The 15,000-nt window shown below is 34.3% G+C and overlaps 1 protein-coding gene across 5 annotated transcripts in view; it reads left to right on the forward strand.

Moving 5' to 3' along the window:
- The window catches only part of LOC144977686 (1-phosphatidylinositol 4,5-bisphosphate phosphodiesterase gamma-1-like), an 84,022-nt gene that overhangs the window by 16,243 nt on the left and 52,779 nt on the right, over nt 1–15,000 (forward strand). For all 5 annotated transcript variants that reach the window (XM_078923138.1, XM_078923135.1, XM_078923134.1 and 2 more), the window contains exons 13-17: nt 1,449–1,569; nt 2,429–2,514; nt 3,531–3,613; nt 12,889–12,955; nt 13,621–13,691. In XM_078923138.1, coding sequence (XP_078779264.1) covers nt 1,449–1,569; nt 2,429–2,514; nt 3,531–3,613; nt 12,889–12,955; nt 13,621–13,691 — 428 coding nt within the window. The remainder of the gene's footprint in view (nt 1–1,448; nt 1,570–2,428; nt 2,515–3,530; nt 3,614–12,888; nt 12,956–13,620; nt 13,692–15,000) is intronic.

Genomic DNA, 15,000 nt, shown 5'->3' on the forward strand with positions numbered 1-15,000 from the left:
AGTGAACATAGGATTAAAAAATAAAATTTAGGATAGTAAAGATAGTGAACATAGGATTAAAAAATAAAATTTAGGATAGTAGAGATAGTGAACATAGGATTAAAAATAAAATTTAGGATAGTAAAGATAGTGAACATAGGATTAAAAAATAAAATTTAGGATAGTAAAGATAGTGAACATAGGATTAAAAAATAAAATTTAGGATAGTAAAGATAGTGAACATAGGATTAAAAAATAAAATTTAGGATAGTAGAGATAGTGAACATAGGATTAAAAAAATAAAATTTGGGATAGTAGAGATAGTGAACATAGGATTAAAAAAATAAAATTTAGGATAGTAGAGATAGTGAACATAGGATTAAAAAATAAAATTTAGGATAGTAGAGATAGTGAACATAGGATTAAAAAATAAAATTTAGGATAGTAGAGATAATGAACATAGGATTACAAAATAAAATTTAGGATAGTAGAGATAGTGAACATAGGATTAAAAAATAAAATTTAGGATAGTAGAGATAGTGACCATAGGATTAAAAAATAAAATTTAGGATAGTAGAGATAGTGAACATAGGATTAAAAAATAAAATTTAGGATAGTAGAGATAGTGAACATAGGATTAAAAAATATAATTTAGGATAGTAGAGATAGTGAACATAGGATTAAAAAATATAATTTAGGATAGTAGAGATAGTGAACATAGGATTAAAAGATAAAATTTAGGATAGTAGAGATAGTGAACATAGGATTAAAAAATAAAATTTAGGATAGTAGAGATAGTGAACATAGGATTAAAAGATAAAATTTAGGATAGTAGAGATAGTGAACATAGGATTAAAAAATAAAATTTAGGATAGTAGAGATAGTGAACATAGGATTAAAAAATAAAATTTAGGATAGTAGAGATAGTGAACATAGGATTAAAAAATAAAATTTAGGATAGTAGAGATAGTGAACATAGGATTATGAACATAGGATTAAAAAATAAAATTTAGGATAGTAGAGATAGTGAACATAGGATTAAAAAATAAAATTTAGGATAGTAGAGATAGTGAACATAGGATTATGAACATAGGATTAAAAAATAAAATTTAGGACAGTAGAGATAGTGAACATAGGATTAAAAAATAAAATTTAGGATAGTCAACTTGTGTTCTTTTGGGGGTCCCAGTAGTTCAGTTGGTCGAGCACTTGTTTCATACACAAATGGATCTGGATTGATCCCGGGTGAAGTCGAGATTTTTTTCTGAACTCTCTGTCCACCCAGAAGTGCTTGGGTAGTTGGGTCTGTTAGATCTGGTGGAAAGTACTTAGTGTCTTATTGAAAAGGTAGCAAGCAGTTGCTACTGTCCATTTACCACAATAGAAATATGCGTAATCTCTGGTTCTATGTGCATTGAAAACCTTTTAATTCTTGTTCTCTTTTCACTCCCTTTCGTCTCCGATACCAGTGGATTGCTGGGATGGCCCTGACTCCTACCCCATCATCTACCACGGACATACTCTCACCTCCAAGATAAAGTTTCTGAGTGTGCTCAAGGTCATCAGCGAACATGCCTGGGATGCTTCAGAGTAAGAAAATGCTTCAATCAAAATTTTTTTCCTCCAGGTTTTTATTTTTTGTGGAAGGGGTGGGGGGAGTTCATGAAATGGTGTAGGAGGATGGCTTAATTCCCAAATTCTGCCCAACGCTCATTTATGATGGATGTATAATTTGGCATCTAAGGAATTCTATGTTCTTGATTGTTTTAGCGTCTGGATCCATGATGGATGTTAATTGGATCACGAAAGGAACTCTATTATATTGCAAGGAAGAATCTATCTGGGCCGTTCACTTGTCAGTCTGATAATGTTCAGAAAACTGAGCCATTGGTTTAGTTCATATTAAGCTGCCAATACTTTGTCAAGAAAAAAAAATGAATAAATAAATTAGGGAAACTCATTTAAAAGTCATGTTTTCTAATGTCAGAGCACTTGAATGGTTTAGATGCTTTATCATTGTTGTTGTTATTATATTTTATAATTTATTATTATTATTATTATTATTATTATTATTATTATTATTATTATTATTATTATTATTATTATTATTATTACTATTATCATTATTATTATTATTATTATTATTATTATTATTATTATTATTATTATTATTATTATTATCATTATCATTATTATTATTATTATTATTATTATTATTATTATTATTATTATTATTATTATTATCGTCATTGTTTTTGTTGATGTGATAATTATTATTACTTCCATGAATTCTGAGGTCATGATGCCCTAATCAACGATGTCTAAAAGAGCTAATTTATTTTAAAGGATAAAACTTTATTGCTTTTAAAAATTTTTTCTTCTCTAGCAGAAACATTTGATGAAATGCAAACCGTAAATGGTCTTGAATTTCCTCTCTCTCCCTTTCTAGCTTTCCACTCATCATCTCCATAGAGAACCATTGTAGTTTGGGACAACAGAGAAATATGGCCATTGCTTTCAGGGAGACATTTGGAGGTTTGGTGTTTTTTCGACTATTATTATTCTGTTAAATAATTTGTGAAAATATGAAAAAAGAAGACTATTGATTAGTGGGATGACTTTTTAAAAAGACAACACAGAACAAATGAACGTTTATATAGCGCAATATCCACTAAATGTGCTCAAAGCGCTTTACAAAGGGTCCTTAGCCAATAACAACTTATTATTTAGGACGAGACTTTATGCCTGTAAGATTACAATTTTTTCCAGCAGAGACAACGCTGTTAATCGTCTGGTACTCATTTTACACCTGAGTATAGTGAGATAATGTTAGTAAAGAGTCTTTTCCAAGGACTCAACTATAAACCCCTCAGAATGGAATTCGAACCTGGACCTATAGGTCCAATGGCGAATGTCTTACCACAAGACCTCATAGCCGCAGGACCAGCTACTTATTATTAAGTGGTTAAGCTTGTTATTGAATGGGGTGCAATCCGATAATCTGTAAGGAACCGATACACCTTTTCCCTTGAATTGCCATGGCTAATTTTGGCCATTGCTTACTTGAGCCGGAGTTTATCCCATTTTCATTGGGTTAAACGGAATATAGCAATTACTCGCTACCTTTTGGATAGGACGCTGGTATATTGCAAAATACTTTCCACCAGATCTAATAGACACCAGCTACCCGATCACTGCTGGGTGGACAAGTGGGTTAGAAAGAATCTCGACTTCACCGGGATTGAACCAGGTCTCTTTGCTCGTGAAGCGAGTGCTCTTCCAACTGAGCTATCGGGACCCTTAACTGTTTTGAGTACCAGTCCTAATTGTTAATGTATGGCCATACCCTGAGTTATAACGTCCCAATGTACATATAACGGCCCAATGTTGTAACTGTGCTGATGCCTGAGTGGGGAGGGATAGTTTTATGCTCACCAAGTAAACCCAAAATTTTTTGGTGTTGGCAGTTATATGATCTTGAGTTTTTATATAGCGCCTTATCCACTAAACATGCTCAAAGCGCTTTACAATATATTGATATTGCATTTCAGACAAATTGTTGGTGGAGCCAGTCCATAAAGATGGGACAATGATGCCATCACCAAATGAACTGAAAGGAAAAATCATTCTAAAGGTGGCCTTTATTATCAGACTTTTAGTTTCAACATTTTGTTTCACACAGCCATTCATAGCATCATTCATGTGTAGTTAAATATTTTAGCTGTACATTGAAACAAATTTTTGAAGGTCTCTTAAAAAGTTTTTTTTGAAATTGAAATCACATCATCATTATCTTAATCAACGTCGTCATTATCATCATCGTCATCGTCATTGTCATAGTTGTTATCAGTATCATCATCGCAATCACCATTATCATTTTCATCATTTGCAATGTCATACTCCGTCCCTAAGATCAAACATCAATTTCAAAGTCATTTATCTGTATATTTCTGGCTTTGTCAGTGTAAAGTCAAGGTAAATTGAAATCTATTCACCGTCAATGTTTTATGGACATTTTCCCCCTGGGCTATCCGTATCCCTTTTTTTAATCCTCTCCTCGTACTGTCAAAACTAACTTTCTATCCCCTCCCCACCCCTTCTTCCAAAGACTAGTTGTTATACTATATAATTCTGTTTTATCCATTGTTTTTTTTTGTATAAAGGGCCAAAAGTATTAGACTAAAATTCAAGAAAGTTTCCACAAATGAATGTAATGATTTCATGAGCCAATCCGGAATTCTGTATGAAGAATCTGTAGCTCATTTCAAAATTCAACTTCTGGCATTTTGCTCACTTTCTGATTGACCGTCTGACTGATTTGCATGATGCCTTACATAAAGGCTTTTGGGCCCGAAACGTTCCGTGTTTGGTATTTTGTTCTTTGTTGAAGCTGTTATATTCATGTTTGTTTATTATTATTTACAGTCCACGGCTTATAGCAGCCTAGTATCACTAGAATACTTGACATTTATTATTATTATTTACAGCTTATAGCAGCCTAGTATCACTATAATACTTGACATACAGTTTTAGATTTTAAAAAAACAAAACATTGTGAATCTAAAAGATGAAATATGTATCTCCATCTCTTATTGTGCAATTGTCGGTGATGTTTTCATTTGATCACTTCCGCAAATCAAAATTATTTTTCGGTAATAATATATAAAATAATTATATGTGGTTAATTTTTAGTGGTGTAGCATAGTGCTTGTCAAAGTGGTGCTCCTTGACCCTAGACCCCTACAGCTTTATGTCTTTGTTTTTATCTAATTTTTCAAAGTCCAAAAGCAATGTTTTGTACTTTGGCACACAGGGGCAGCGTGGCTCAGCGGTATGGTCTTTGCTTTGCACCTGAAAGGTACAGAGTTGGATCACCCGCTGTGTGGCCTTGAGCCAGTCACCTTGCCCCAGCTCCATTTGCCCCACTGCACTGCAGCTGATGCCTGGGTTATTCCTTGGAATAGACTCTAGAGACAAATATCCTCATATGGGATGAATAAAGGGAATTTTAATTTTTAATTTTAAAAAAATTTACATTTTAAAATCGATTGCTTTAAATGATTTTAAAAAAGACAGTATGACACCACAAATTGTGGAGGTTATGAGAATGAAATTTTGTTATTTAATTTATTATTTTTGCTGCATTCTGAAAAGGTGCGTTCCAGTGTTTTACATAAGACATTAGGTTGTGTTCATTGCCTACCATAAAGCGGCATAAGTTTTGAAATAAGAGCGACAGATTTCTCCTGAGCATTTTATATGATGTCAGTAAGCTAACTTACTTATGAATTGATTATTTGTCTCTAAAAAATTAATTCATAATGTTTTGTTTTTTAAAATTTGTAATCGGAGTAGCGTTGTCAAGTTTCAATCAAAATCTTTCTCTGGTTTAAAAAATACAGGTCAAAACACGCATGCTTGAGTATTGAAACGAACTGTAGACCAGGAAAATTGAGGATAATTATTGAAATGATAAGAATTAGGAAGTTAAACTGCTTTACTAAATTTATAATAAATAAATCATACTCTCCTCAATGGAAGCATTTATTTCAACTCTAATTTCATAAGAGCAGACCTTCCTAGTAACTACAGAACTCCATTCGCCTCTTTGACTCTATAAATCTGATTGAAAAGGGAAGTTTAGTTCCTCACAACCTATATTCAGGACTTAGTGAGCATTTTTGGATCATGCTGATGGCAATTTTTTTTATATTTCTAAAGCTATTTAAAGTGGATTTTTCTTTTTTTTTCCATTAGAAACTATGAATTTTTGAAATTTGAAGTTGGCAGCTCTGCATCTGAGTGACCCCAGCATAATTCCAGCTTGAGATGAAAGGTCCCAAATGTGGTTCTGAATCTTAATATTTCTTAGGGTTGTCCTTTCAACGTTAAGTTTTTCAACCCCTCTGCATTTTATGTGTTAGGTGGCCAGAAAATAATGCTAGAAATGAATCCTCTTGCGATTTTGTTTTTAGATCGTAAATTATTTGTTAATAAATTATAAGAAAGATGTATGGATTTGTTTTCCTGTCCAGGAAAAGCATGGATATTATTTCATTTTAATTGTGATCTTTAGTTTAGATAGTCCATTTTATATCTAATTTTTTTGTGAAATTTCAAACGTCGTTGTAATGAACTAATCAAATGTCTTTATTTAGAATGGGCTTTTGGTGTGTGTGTGTGTGTGTGTGTTTCTGTGTCTGCGCTCTCAAAATATGTTGAGTTTATTAGGTGAATATTTGATTGAATGACATATGAAATTATAAAGTGACACTGAGCACTTATGTGGGGATTGAGCGCTTTATATGTAGCATTATTATTATGATGATGATGATGGTTATTATTATAATAATAATTATTATTATTACTATTATTATTATTATTATTATTATTATTATTATTATTATTATTATTATTATTATTATTATTATTTTTATATATTATTATTATTATTATTATTATTATTATTATTATTATATTATTATTATTATTATTATTATTATTATTATTATTATTGTTACTATTATTATTATTATTATTATTATTATTATTATTATTATTATTATTATTATTAAGACACAAACTGTTGAAAACTTTTATCGAAGCTACCAAGTTGCTAGAAGTTACAGACTGTAAAAAAGTAATGAACAAAAAATGAATATAACAGTTTTGACAAGGAACAGAAATACCAAACACAGAATGTTTCAGACTCAAAACCCTTCCTCAGCTAAAAACAAAAAGAACAAAAAATGACATTCATCACTTAAATTCCAGACACCTATTAGAAAAGTATTTTGTACGTCTTTTGACATTTTGAAATCGTTCTGACCAACAAGACGTGACAAATACTTTTCTGCCATTTGTCTGGAATGTCAGTAATGCATGGTTTTTTTGTTTTTATTAAAAAAAAATTTTTTTTCATTGGCTAAAGAAGGGTTTTGAGTCTGAAAGGTTCTGTGTTTGGTATTTCTGTTCCTTTTCAAAACTTTTTCGAATCAGTTATGTTCATATTTGTTCATTACTACTTAGCAATCCTTATCGTCATTTTTTCTGTGTTTAGTGACTCTGTGGGTTGCTATTTTCAGACAGTGATAAAATGATATGAATATTACTGTGCTGCGTTGTCTCTATGGATGCTTGCAGTGAACAATGTGTGTGTGTGTGTTACTTCCAGTGTTTCAGTTTTTTCTTGGTATCCAGTTATAGATTTGTTTCCATAAGCCTCTGTCCAGTGCTGGGCGGGGTTCCTGACCTCCCATAGTGGGCAGGGAGGTACGTACTGTGTCTTCTATCCCCCTATGTCTGTTTTCCAAAATGCTTTCTGTCTTTGTCTTGGAATGAGATTACTTGGTTTTGTCCTGGCCCTGGCTGGATACCCTAGCTGGGAGGGAAACAGTCAAATGTGTAGTTAGAGTTTTGGGAGATGATATTTTTTTCCTTGTAAATCATCTCCCTGTTATGCACTGTATTGTTTTGTTTACATATTAAATATGATTTTTAAACATCTGAGTGTATCCCTCTTAGTTGGGACCTGGGCTTGTGTGTGGATAAGACTTTTAGGTGATCTCAAACTAAGTACTTTGATAGTGCGCTCTTGGAATCTACATCTGTTTCCTATTGGAACCAATTCCCCTTTGTCTTACCTTTTCTTGGGTGCTTTAATTGTAATTCTAGAACTTTTGACTATCCCATTTTCTTCCTTTTTACTGGCGCTGATATGACCTTAATGTGTTGCAAGCGCCGTAAAACTCTTAAAAATCTTTAAAAATCTTAATCTCTGTCCAATGCAAATGTTCTTAGCTTTTGTAGGTCATCATAAGGTGCTTAAAAATCTTTAAAAATCTTAATCTCTGTCCAGTGCAAATGTTCTTAGCTTTTGTAGGTCATCATAAGGTGCTTAAAAATCGTTAAAAATCTTAATCTCTGTCCAGTGCAAATGTTCTTAGCTTTTGTAGGTCATCATAAGGTGCTTAAAAATCTTTAAAAATCTTAATCTCTGTCCAGTGCAAATGTGCTTAGCTTTTGTAGGTCATCATAAGGTGCTTAGGGGGCAGCGCATGCTCAGCGGTACAGTCTTTGCTTCGTACCCGAAAGGTGCTGAGTTCGATCACCCGCACTCTGCGCTGTGTGGCCTTGGGCAAGTCACCTTGCATTAGCAATTTGTGGCGCTGCATTTCAGCTGACGTCTGTTATTCCAGTCTTCGTTTGGAATAGATCCTAGAGACAAATTTCCCCTATGGGATGAATAAAGGGAATTTTATTTTTTAAAAAAATAAAATTCAATGATAAATAATTAAAATCTGTAAGAAAGACCATAAAAGTGCTTTAAATTAGAAACAACAAATTCAGAAATAATCTCAACACCCTGCTGGAAAATTAATTTTCCTTCAAATTTGTGATTTTTTTCCCAGCAGACTATCAAATGGTGGACACAATTTGCAAATGAAGGATGCCGAATTTAAGCATGTCAGCATTTCAATGTGACTGATTATACTCAATAGTTGCCTCCCCCTTTCCAAAAACCCTCCATGCCCTTTTTTTTGCTCTTGATTGTTGATTGATCCCAAATATTTTGACGACTTACTCTGTCGTGTCTTAAGGAATAAAATTGTATGAGTTTACAGGTTCACATACAGTCCTTTCCCTTATGAAGGCAGTGCAATAAGTGAAAAAAACAAATGGAAGATGTAGCTGAAATTTATTTTCAATCATTAATTTTTAATTTGGATTTTACGAAACCATGGGTGCCAGTTTTCCGGTTCATGCCGGAATTCCGGTTTCGTGATATCTCGAAGTCAAATACCTCCGGTTTCAATGTTTTGAGTAAAATAACCTAATAGCAATTTCCTCATTGTGTCAATAAGTTTGCTGTGTAATGATTTAATAATGGTATAAAAACGGTGATGAAATAAGAGTAAAGTTTAGGCTGCATTTTCAGTAGGAACATTTTCAGATTTGGCAAAGTGTCGAGATTTTAGTTTCAGGTTTCAGCACATCTTCCTGCTGGCACCCATGTATGAAACTGGAGGAGGCCTGCACTGGCTTGAGTGTCCCAATTCTCACAATGGTCTATCAATAAATATGCAATGTTGTATTCAACAAATTCTATGTCTTTCCAATTGAATACATTTTACAACATTATTTTTTTTGTTCAGATATTTTTGGTTCATAAATTTTTAACAATTTTTTAGGAAGGAAATATTTGTTTGAGTGATGTGAGGGTGGGAGGAGGAAAGCCTTTAGGGCTGATACTCTACATTCTCCCAACAAAACAAAATTGGTTTTGAGTATTTCCCAATAAAACAGCATGACATACGCCCCCTTCCATCCCACATATAAACACACACGACATACGCCCCCTTCCATCCCACATATAAACACACACGACATATGCCCCCTTCCATCCCACATATAAACACACACGACATACGCCCCCTTCCATCCCACATATAAACACACATGACATACGCCCCCTTCCATCCCACATATAAACACACACGACATACGCCCCCTTCCATCCCACATATAAACACACACGACAAACGCCCCCTTCCATCCCACATATAAACACACATGACATACGCCCCCTTCCATCCCACATATAAACACACACGACATACGCCCCCTTCCATCCCACATATAAACACACACGACATACGCCCCCTTCCATCCCACATATAAACACACACGACATACGCCCCCTTCCATCCCACATATAAACACACATGACATACGCCCCTTCTATCCCACATATAAACACACACGACATACGCCCCCTTCCATCCCACATATAAACACACATGACATACGCCCCCTTCTATCCCACATATAAACACACATGACATACGCCCCCTTCCATCCCACATATAAACACACATGACATACGCCCCCTTCCATCCCACATATAAACACACATGACATACGCCCCCTTCCATCCCACATATAAACACACATGACATACGCTCCCTTCCATCCCACATATAAACACACATGACATACGCCTCCTTCCATCCCACATATACACACACACGACATACGCCCCCTTCCATCCCACATATAAACACACAGGACAAACGCCCCCTTCCATCCCACATATAAACACACAAGACATACGCCCCCTTCCATCCCACATATAAACACACACGACATACGCCCCCTTCCATCCCACATATAAACACACACGACATACGCCCCCTTCCATCCCACATATAAACACACATGACATACGCCCCCTTCCATCCCACATATAAACACACATGACATACGCCCCCTTCTATCCCACATATAAACACACATGACATACGCCCCCTTCCATCCCACTTATAAACACACATGACATACGCCCCCTTCCATCCCACATATAAACACACACGACATACGCCCCCTTCCATCCCACATATAAACACACATGACATACGCCCCCTTCCATCCCACATATAAACACACATGACATACGCCCCCTTCCATCCCACATATAAACACACAGACAACCTAACATACGACACCCCTTCCATCCCACATATAAACACACACGACATACGCCCCCTTCCATCCCACATATAAACACACATGACATACGCCCCCTTCCATCCCACATATAAACACACATGACATACACCCCCTTCCATCCCACATATAAACAGACATGACATACGCCCCCTTCCATCCCACATATAAACACACACGACATACGCCCCATTCCATCCCACATATAAACACAGACACAAAGGGACCACCATAATGCTTTATTCAGTATGCAATCTTATTTAACTGTCCTGTCAAACGTTTCGGGTACTGTTCTCTTTTACTTGCTGGCATCACATTTTACTGTGTTCATCAAGGGAGCAGCGATATAGATGACTACAATTACTGTAATAATTGCTACTGAAATTGCTCTGTTTTTTTGTGTTTATAGTCATAAACAGATAATGGAAGAAATTGTTTTGCTATGAAAAGAAATTCACTCTGGCTGTTCATGTTTAAAAAAAAAATAAGTTGGATGCCCAATTCTTTTTCACCTGGTCTGTCATCTGAAGACAAAGGGTCGCATATAGAAAAATAAAATGTTACAGGAGAGCCAAAATAAGAGTTTGCTCCTATTTCTTTGAATCGATCAAGTACTTATAATATATCGCATTTTTTGTAATAAAACATTTATTTATTGACTTAAAGTCACGAAATCCAGATAGAATAATGCCTTGTTCGGCTCAAGAATATGGCAATGTCAATGACTCAATTTGACCCAATTACCGATATGTAGCCCTTTGTCCTAGGAAAGCAGTACTGTGTACCAAAATATCCCACCTCTAAAATTTCCACTACTAGGTTTTATTTTTGGTCTGAGCAAGGCATTCCCGACTTCCCTCCCCTACCCCAATTATTGTATCCAATGTTGTCGTCCCATCTCCCCTCCATCCGTCCTCTCTTTAAAAAATGATATAGATTTTAATCTTAAACATTTGGTGTCTGGTTTCCAAAAAAAATATTTTCCTGTTTTATTGTTAAGATATTTTGATCCAACTCAGAGCTGATAACAGGCAGGGTCAGAATCGAGCAGCAAGGTTTCATTGTGGAACTGAATTGTTTTAATGATTGACATGCAGACAAAAACAAAACTCGTTTCTGGTTGCCGAATGATGGGACCTTGGTCATTATGTCGTCAGCTCTGATTACTACACTTTTCAATATTTTGTATTGGCAGCGCTTTCACTTTGGAAATGTCTTGTGACTCTTGAATTTAATGATGAGAAAATTTGTTATTTTTTAAAGAAAGATTGTTATCTTAGTTTGATCATCGTTTTTACCGATGTTTAAAGTTTTTAGAATATTTTTTTCTTCCTGTTATCTTCCCCCATAATGCCATAAGGTATATTAATTTTGTGTCATAACCCACAGTCTGTAATGCTAATCATTGATTGTTTTGGAAAAAAATGTGTAAATTGTATAAAATTTAATAGTTAATTTCGATAAACGAATAAAACAGCTAAAAGTGCCTAAGTGATCCAGTCAAAATTAAACAAAATATACATTTTTTTAAAATAAAAAAATAGAGCAGTTAAATAGAGCAATATTCAATTAATGTGCTCAAAGCACTTTACAAGGGGTCCCTAGCCAACAACAACACTTAACATGTAGGATGAGAATTGATGCCTGTTAAGAAATATTTTAATTATTTTTTTTTCCCTGACAGAGACAATGCTGTTAACGGCTGGGTAATCATTTTAGATCTGATTTCAGTGAGAAAATGTGAGTAAAGAGTCTTTTCCAAGGACTCAACTACACGCTACCGGGACTCAAACCGAGGACCTTTTGATCCAAAGTGAGTGTCATACCACTAGACCACATGGCCGCTCAGAGAAGAGCAAATAGTTCTCATGAAATAAAATGAGTACAAAAATACAACAAAAATTTGGCCTTTGCCATTTGACAGACAAAACACACCATATTTGCTCATGTTTTCATCACATAATAATGTGGCTATGTGGTCTATTGGTATGACTCTCGCCTTCAAATGGAAAGGTCTAGGGTTCGAGACCCGCTGTGAGTGGCATATAGTTTGAGTCCTTGGAAAGGCTCTTTACTCATGTTCTCTCACCGTACTCGAGTGTAAAATGAGTACCTGTCTGTTAATTGTGTTGTCTCTTTCAGAATAAATTTGTACTATCGCCTATCAAGTGTCATGTCTCATCCTACATGTTAAATGTTGCTGTTTGTTAGGGACCCGTTGTAAAGTGCTTTGAGCACATTTAGTGGATATTGCCCTATATAAATGCTCTAGTTATTACTTCAGAATTGCGGTTTACTTTGACTGTCATTTTCAGTTGATAAGATAACAAGATTATTATTTTAAGTTATCAGAATCTAACTTCCTTTTAATGTTTGTTTTTCTTTTTTTTGTTTTTTTTTCAGCACAAGAAGCTTCCAGAATGGGTTGACGGGAATGAATGGCGGTACACAGTGGCAAATGAAGATATAGGTCAGTCTATCAAATGTGCAGATCAAAAATTTATTTTAGGCTTATATGATTTATTCATGTGTTAGTGTTGTTATTATATGATTTATTCATGTGTTATTGTTGTTGTTGTATGATTTATTCATGTGTTATTGTTGTTGTTGTATGATTTATTCATGTGTTATTGTTGTTGTATGATTTATTCATGTGTTATTGTTGTTATTATATGATTTATTCATGTGTTATTGTTGTTGTTGTATGATTTATTCATGTGTTATTGTTGTTGTTGTATGATTTATTCATGTGTTATTGTTGTTTTTGTTGTTGCTTATCCAGAGCTTAACAATTATGCATTGTATTATTTTTGTTTTACATCTATATGATTTTTAAACATTTGAGTGTGTTCCTCTTAGTGGGGATCTGTGCTTGTGTCCGGATGAGACATTTAGGTAATCTCAAACTAATTACACTGATAGAATGCTCTTGGAATCTACATCTGTTTCCTATTTGAACCAATTCTCCTTTGCCTTCCTTTTTCTTGGGTACTTTAATTGTAATTCTAGAACTGTTTACTATCCCATTTTCTTCCTTTCTCCTGGCACTGATATGACCTATAAGTGTTGCATTCACTTGTACTTTCATAATTTTTTATTTCAAGTATTTGATCTTATGTTCCCTATTTTTTCCAGCTGCCCCTGAGCTAGATCTTAGCACTTCGTCAAAGAATGGCATCTTGTACTTAGAGGATCCAGTCGAACATGTGAGTGCATAGGTCTTAGACTTAGAGAGATAACAGAGTCTCTGAGATATGGACCTGTAAAGAATATTGTCTTGGGCCAATAGGTCATTTATGTAATATTAGCCACAACAATATGTGGCTATGTGGTTTTGTGGTATAACACTTGCCTTCGGATCGGAGGCTCCTTGGTTTGAATCCCACTGAGTGGCGCAGAGTCGAGTCTTTGGATAAGGTTCTTTACTCACATTCTCTTACCGTACTCAGGTGTAAAATGAGTACCTGACTGTTAACAGCATTCTCTCTGTTGGAAAAAAAATATTGTAATATCAGCTAATAGGCGCCATGTCTCGTACTAGATGTTAATTGTTGCTGTTGGCTAGGGACCCCTAGTAAAGGGATTTGAGCCCGTTTAGTGGATTTTGCTCTATATAAATGCTCATTATTATTATTATTGTTATTATTATTATTATTATTATTATTATTATTATTATTATTATTATTATTATTATTATTATTATTATTATTATTATTATTATTATTATTATTTTTATTATCATCATTATTATTATTATTATTATTATTATTATTATTATTATTATTATTATTATTATTATTATTATTATTATTATTATTATTATTATTAAAGATACTCCAATACAAAGTTTTTGGGAAAAACTAAGGAAGATTTTCATTTCAATAAGTTGCCCTGTGTCAAATGATTAAAAAAAATAAACACTCCAAAAAGTGATATCAATATTTTAGTAGCAATAGCTTTTTAAACTGTTGAAAAAGTGTGGACATTTAAATATCTTCGAGGAATTATTTCTGCTATTCTGCTCAGTGCCAGATCACTTCACTAGTTTTTGTTTTATCTTTTTTTTAATATATACTTCAACTGATGGAAACTCATGGATACAATTTTTTCTCCTTTGGTTTTCTCAAATAATATTATAGTGCTACAGTATTTTTGTGGGAAACGTTATTAAAATGACCTTTTGGCACACAAAAAAAAGAAACAAACTAAAAAGTAGTCCTTCGGGGGCATTAGGCCGGTTTCTATAGCTTGACAATAGCAGTTGCTCGCTATCCTTTGGATAGGACGCTAGTCTATCACAAAATGCTTTTCTCCAGATCTAACGGACTCAACTACCCAATCACTGTTGGGTGGTCATGGGAGTCAGAAAATATTTTGACTGCACTCGGGATTGATCTTCGTCCCTTTGCTTGTGAAGCCAGTGCTCTACCAACTGAGCTGTCAGGACCCCCACCTTTTGGCATAGCCTCATACTAACAATGCAATGGTATTGATTCAGTCATTACAGCATAGCCT

Source organism: Berghia stephanieae, chromosome 7 (genome assembly GCF_034508935.2).
Source record: "Berghia stephanieae isolate SIO BIC M18660-M18661 chromosome 7, UCSD_Bste_1.3, whole genome shotgun sequence".
Lineage (NCBI taxonomy): Eukaryota > Metazoa > Mollusca > Gastropoda > Nudibranchia > Aeolidiidae > Berghia > Berghia stephanieae.